This window comes from Ictalurus furcatus, chromosome 10 (assembly GCF_023375685.1).
Source record: "Ictalurus furcatus strain D&B chromosome 10, Billie_1.0, whole genome shotgun sequence".
NCBI classification, from domain to species: Eukaryota; Metazoa; Chordata; class Actinopteri; order Siluriformes; family Ictaluridae; genus Ictalurus; species Ictalurus furcatus.
Window position 1 is genome coordinate 27,121,552 of NC_071264.1, and position 6,956 is coordinate 27,128,507.

General features: G+C 42.2%; 1 protein-coding gene across 1 annotated transcript in view; it reads left to right on the forward strand.

Annotated features, from left to right (window-relative positions):
* The window catches only part of sos1 (son of sevenless homolog 1 (Drosophila)), a 49,443-nt gene that overhangs the window by 14,846 nt on the left and 27,641 nt on the right, over positions 1-6,956 (forward strand). The window contains exons 2-5 of the mRNA XM_053635669.1: positions 1,666-1,791; positions 3,478-3,609; positions 5,703-5,867; positions 6,618-6,827. Coding sequence (XP_053491644.1) covers positions 1,666-1,791; positions 3,478-3,609; positions 5,703-5,867; positions 6,618-6,827 — 633 coding nt within the window. The remainder of the gene's footprint in view (positions 1-1,665; positions 1,792-3,477; positions 3,610-5,702; positions 5,868-6,617; positions 6,828-6,956) is intronic.

The following is a 6,956-nucleotide window of genomic DNA, read 5'->3' on the forward strand; positions in this document are numbered from 1 at the left end:
TGGTGTCATGCCGTCATGTGATTCCTCACACGCCATTACATCACTCTGCATTCTGCTGCTCGCATAGTTTCAGTAGCGAGACTGAGGACTGAGTGTTTAGAAACCGCACACACCCATATGATCTCCTCTGATCTCATCACTGTTGTGGTTTTACTGAACGTTGGGGTTATTTATTCCACAGCGCTACTGAATTCTCAAATCCAGTTGCTCCAGAATATTATCATCATCATGTATAGTAACAACTCCTTCACGTGGATTTGTATGGCAGAACAATTGCATAGTCCAGGGGTTCCCAAACTTTTCCAGGTCAAGGCCCCCCAAATGGCATTAACATTTGACGGAGGCCGCCCTTTTGCAAGATGTCTCTAAAACACATTAAAAATACAGACTTCTGAATATATCCCCCCCTTTTTTTTTATTAATAATTACATCTTACACCTTTACATTACATTAGGAATTGATTGTGTGTGTGTGTGTGTGTGTGTGTGTGTGTGTGTGTGTGTGTGTGGGGTTGTCTGAGAGTGAGAAAGAGAAAACATACTAGTGGGAGGGATGGGCACACCAAATTGTTGAGGCGCCCCCTGGTGGCCCCTACTTTGAAAACCACTGGCATAGTCTGATATAGGGTCGTCAAAAGTACCGGTACTTCGGTACCAAGTCAGTACTAACAAGAAGAAAAGTTGACGGTACCAGATTTTGATAAGTACCGGGTCAAGCCTGCCTGACAGGTAGTCAGTCGGGAACTTTTCATGGGTGCAACAAGAAGAACAAGTCGGCAGCGTCTCCCCTGGTTACCACGGCTGCGTCCGAAACCGCATACTTACCTACCTATACAGTAGGTGAAATACACGAATTTCTCTCGGACGCTCGTTTTCCGCTTTCGGTGCCGTCACCGCAAAGTGCGTAAAAGCCACGCCCCTAAAAAATACGCGCGGATAGATTAACCGTGCTTTCAGCAAGAGCGGTTTTTATTCGCGCAGTTCAAGCAGGTGCGTTTAAAACGATGGAAGCGGTCGCATTATGAATGTTGTAGCATAGTTTAATTTGAGGGTCTTATCGCAGGAAAACATCCTCGTTTTATCTCGCTTAATGTTAGCCTACGCGCGATTAACGCTAATACGGTCAGGAGTCCTTATTAACCATTTAATGCTTTAACTTTTATTGGGGTAAAATAAATGTGCGGACATGATGGGGTTTATTAATTGTACACACCAGAGGCTGTTTGATGAGCGATATATATGAAATTCATGTGTTAGACAATAGATGTGTGATTAGCAGTGTTTGTCTTTAATATCAGTCAGTCAGAAACACATTTCTCCTCTTGTATGTAATGTTTTTGTGGTTTGCTTTGGTACCGAAATTGGTACAGAGTACCGAGGAATTTTACTGGTATTGGTACGGACTATTGAACGTTTGGTACCGTGACAACCCTAGTCTGATATCGAATCTCAGGCCTTCCAGGATTTTGTGAAATCAAGGGAACTCCACGAATATTCCGAGGAGCTTGTAATTTTTCACAACGAGCGCAGATTTTACGCGGGTCCGAGCCGAGACGCGCTCGTTTCTCGCGGGACTGTATAACAGGAACCTTCCATCTCATGGACTATTTGGTGGTTTAGCTTTTGTATTATTAATATTGTGTGTGTGTGTGTGTTTTTAATGTAGGTGCTAAGTCAGGTACACCCCAAGCTGTCGTCTCAGGATGAGGCTCTGCAGTACATCGAGGAGCTGATTCTGCTGCTACTGAGCATGCTCTGTCAGGCCCAACCTCGCACCGTGCAGGATGTGGAGGTAAAGTTGTACACGCACGCACACACACACACACACACACACACGTGTGAAGAGTTTCCCACCGACGCCTCCAGACAACTCGCAGATGTTTTGCAAGCCCATCACCTCGGCCGCTAATGCGCACGCTGTCATTCCTGCACGAGATAAAAACGTCCGCTAAGTGTTTTGCGAGCTGGATCGATTACTCGGGTTCTGACACGCTCGCAGAAGAATCTGCCGCATTAACGGTAACCGTAATGGAGGACCAGATTTACCAGAAAGCTTCTCTTTCCTCAGAGGAGTGATGAAATACGGGAAATAACGCGAACGAGCGTGACTAAAACGTGCCGGAGTTCTGATGAAAACATAAATACACAAAAACCGACAGTTAATCAGCCAATCACTCGCTTCCGTATCGCGCTCGTCTTCGCTCGACTTACGTGTGTAATCGTACCGTGTAAGATATTTTCATTCACACCGAATCGAATCCTCCATTCCGATTGGTCGGAAGGCGACGATTAGTTTTCTATAGCAGCAGCTCGGCTATAATTCGGATCACGGGTTTTTATTACTATTGTTTAAGAGTAATACGAGCTAGTGGTGGGTGATATGGAAAACATATCATATCACGACGCTTGAAGATGATCCACGATATCCAGGTTTGCTAAGTCAGCGAAACTCTAGAGCATTAATTGAAAGAAAAACGACGAACTCTTAGGTCGATGATGTGTAAAAAGAATTTTTAAAACACGATAAATAAAGGAAATAAAAATTGGAAATACGTGTGAGTAATTGAAATCAATTTTAATAACAAAATAAACTACGTTTTATTATTTTAAAGGTTACTCTTTTTTAAAAAAAATATTTTTGGACCATCAAAGTATTTTAAAAAAAAAGAAAAAAGTGTCTGATCTCTGTAAGGTGATGTTTATTTCCCTTTTTTTTTGGGAAGGAGTCTCCAGTGTTTTGTTTAGATTTTCAGCGACGTTATGATGTGTTGTTATTTTATTTTTTTTAAAAAATGAAACGTTTATAATCGTTTGCAGGTTGCTGCGGTATAAGAGGAATAATTCCACGTTGCGTCAGGTTGTCGATTATTTTCCTGTAACTACCACCCTCCCCCCGACCCCCACACCCCGAAGTGTTTTATTCCTTTACTCAATGAGACCACAAGTCTTTCATCTTAATCCGTGCATAAAAATACAGATATTTTGTTCTTCAATGATTTGTGACTGTTTGCTCACTGACCCATTTCTCAACTCTTTCTGTGTTTCTGATCCATTTTCGCGCACAGACGCCTGAGCGTGAGCTGGAAAGGTGCTTTATTTGTGGTGCTGTCACACGTCACTAGATCTTTCTTTGTTTGTTAGTTTGTTTGTTTGTTTGTTTGTTTATTAAAAGATCTCATTCATCTTCCATTCCTTTTCGGCCACTCGTATCCCGTGTTCCTTTTATTCTGCTCCTTTTCCACGATCATCTCCTCCCTTCTTTTTCTCTTTCATCTGCCTCTCATGAGACGAGCCAGCCTCATTCACTCGTCCACGTACGCCTCTCTGAGCTGGGTACAGAAGGCTGTACGAGCCGAGATTTGAACCCGGATTAGGCATATAAATACATGCTTATCGAAGTACTTTTTGAAAAGATTTTTGACGGGACGCAAAAAGTCGTCCTTCTCTGTCTCACTGCCTCTCTCTGTGGTTTCGACAGGAGCGAGTCCAGAAGAGTTTCCCTCACCCCATCGATAAGTGGGCCATCGCGGACGCCCAGGCGGCCATTGAGAAGAGGAAGAGGAGGAACCCTCTCGCTCTGCCTGTGGATAAGATTCACCCACTTCTGAAGGTTTCGGATTAACCTTATAACTTCTCCTCAGTAATAGATATCTCTCCGTTATCGTCCGGGGTGGACAAATCGTAAATTCATCAGCACGCCACGACACGTAGAACCTCCGCTGTGTTGCCAAGTTACATTTTCGGTTGCCCTGGAAACGTGATCGCCCAGGCTATAAAGCGATATGTAACGTAATAACACGTGTGATGCGATGCGATGCGATGTGATGTGTGTAGTGCAGCAGGTGGTGAGATTAAGAAGAGAATAGCATGCGATACGGTTACAGGAAACGATGAATAAATACGAGCAACTTGAATCTGAACGAAAAACAAGTTCGAGGCACGATGCAGAAATATCTGACAGGATTTTTAAGTTTGCAAAAAAAAAAAAAAACCAAAACAGTAGTGCCACATAAAAATACTGAGTTAGTGATTATTTTTCAGTTATATTTTTAATTAATGTCTGCGAAAAGAAATATTAACCGCAACATACTGTATTTACCTCAGTATAGAGATACCACTGATACCCTGAAGAAGCTATTTCACATAACAGATGTAATAATAATAATAATAACTGAATTTACACAAATGAACCAGTTCAAAAGTTTACATACAATTGATTCTTAACACCGTGTGTCGTTACCTGGACGATCAGCGACTGTGTTTATGTTCTGTGAGAGTTCTTCACGAGTCCCTTGTTTGTCCCGAGCAGTTAAACTGCCCACTGTTCTTCAGAAAAATCCTCCAGGTCCTGCAGATTCTTTACTTCTCCAGCATCTTCTGCACATTTGAGCCCTTTCTAACACTGACTATATGATGTTGATCCATCTTTACACACTCAGGACGACTGAGGGACTCGTACACGACTATTACAAAAGGTGTAAACATTCACTAATGCTCGAGAAGGCAACACGATGTATTAAGAGCCAGGGGGGTGTAAACTTTAGAACAGGATGATCGGTGTAAATTGTCATTATTTTGACTTCGAGGAAACGTTATTATATCATGTAGCTCCTGAAGGGTAAATTCAGTTATTATGGTGTTTTGTGGATTAATGTAAACATGTGTTATGTGAAATAGCTTCTTCAGGGCGGCACTAAATAAAAAAACACAATGCAATTTTTATGATCCTTCTTAATTTATAAATAAATAAATAAATAAAATGTTAGGTTCTGCGAGGCGTATGTATATTTATGACCTCAACTGTAAGTAAATAAGTGAAGCTGGCTGTGTATTCTTTCCTGTAGTTTTTAGATGCTCGATTTGTTTTTGCTTCAAATAAAATAAAAAATAATCAAAAAGATTAAAAAAAAATATATATAGAGACATTTCCCTATACTATAATTCCCTATAATTTTGAGTCACTATGGTCAGTGTGACCAGTACTAATGAAACCCACGGTATCTTATAAATATTGTGATAAATTATGTAACAGTACAATTTTCTATCAAATTGTCCACCCTTAACCGTTTAAACTCGACTTGGCTGGAAGATGTTTACATGACTTTCATATAAGTTTAACTGAATAATGAGCTTTAAGGCGAATAAGTGAAGCGTGTACGGAGTTTTGCGGTTAATCGTTACCAGATTCAACCTAGCAGTGTCGTCTCGTCTGCGTACTTATTATCTAGTGTACTGCGGGTGATAAATGATTATTTATTTGATAATATTTAAGTGCACTGTGGGCTGGTATATAATGAACCGGGTGTGAAACGGTCATCCCAATCTGGCATCCCAGCTGTCTAGCCATACTCCAGATGTGACCTCCATGACAAAACCGGATCCCCTGAGCGTAGCGTGGGACTTTCCGTCTCAGCACTCCACCACCTCGTCCAGCAGAGGGAGCCGTGACGGAGCCGTACCGCTCTCTGGTGACTAAGCATAAATCCAGTGTTTTGAATCTGCTTTCGCTGCCAATTACGCGGCAGGAAAAGAATGCAGCTGGGTGGAGAGGTCTGCTTTGGCCTGAAACAATCGTTGTTTTTACCATTTATGAAACTCCGTGTGGAAAATGTTCGTGTGTAATCATGCCCTCGAACACGCTGATAACAAGGATAACAAGCGTGCTCTCACTGACCCTGTTTGTGCTCTCACTCTGTGTGGCAGGAGGTACTAGGCTACAAAATAGACCACCAGGTGTCCGTGTACATCGTGGCGGTGTTGGAATACATCTCAGCGGACATCCTGAAGCTGGCTGGAAACTACGTACGAAACATACGGCACTATGAGATCTCGCAACAAGACATCAGTGTGGCCATGTGCGCTGATAAGGTGAATCCCTGTGTGGCGAAGCTATAGAAATAGATTGTGTGTGCCAATATTTCTAAAAGCACCTATGTCAAAGGTGTAAGTGTATATAAGGTCATCTCTTGCAATGTATTAGCCCCCACTGAGCGGTGTATAAATATTTGGAGTTGTGTATATTGAACGACAAATATTAAAAACTATTATATATATAGTTAAATAATCATCAAGGAGGTGGTGTGATGTGGCCCGGCGTGATTCGGGGTCACTCTGACAACCCCGAAATGGGGCATTTTACCAACTGTTACATTTTTTATTTGTTAAAGAACAACGTAGTAGTTTTTATCTGTTTCTAAATAATAAAAAATAATAATAAAAAAGCAGATAGTTACCAAGAAAAGTGGGAAGTCCTCCCATCATGAAGACTTTACCGACTGTTTGAAAGTGCTGACACTGAAGACTTCTTCTCCTCCTCCTTATTTGATGTTTAAATGAACTTCTCCATATCAGCGGTTAAACATAGTTTTGAATTCGTTTCTTGCTTTCGCCGTGCAAGTTTTCTCGTGTAGTTTTTTATCGTTATAGAAACAGTAACGTATTAGAAGAAGCACGTCCGTGTAAACCTGTGATTTTCAGGTGAACCGCTGTCTGAGCGAGCGTTATAGAAAATGACTCGACACCTCCTGACCAGTCAGAATCGAGAATTCGACAGAATCGTATATCGGACCTATAACTCGGTTATATCAATCGTGTTTACCGTCGACGTCCTGCCCGCAGGTGTTGATGGACATGTTCCATCAGGACGAGGAGGACATCAGCGGCTTCCCCCTCATGGACGAGGAGCCATCGGCGTCCGAGGCGCAGACCTACTACGACCTGGTGAAAGCGTTCATGGCCGAGGTGCGTCAGTACCTGAGAGACCTGAACCTCATCATCAAGGTGTTCCGCGAGCCGTTCGCCACCAACACCAAGCTCTTCTCGCACCACGTGAGTCACTCGATTGCTGACGCGCTCGGGTTTTCCTGCTTTTGGCTACAGCAAAGTGTAAAAAAAGGCTTTTAGGTATCCAGGTCAAATAAAAATATATTTAATAGCAACAAGTCAGCGCACTTTTAG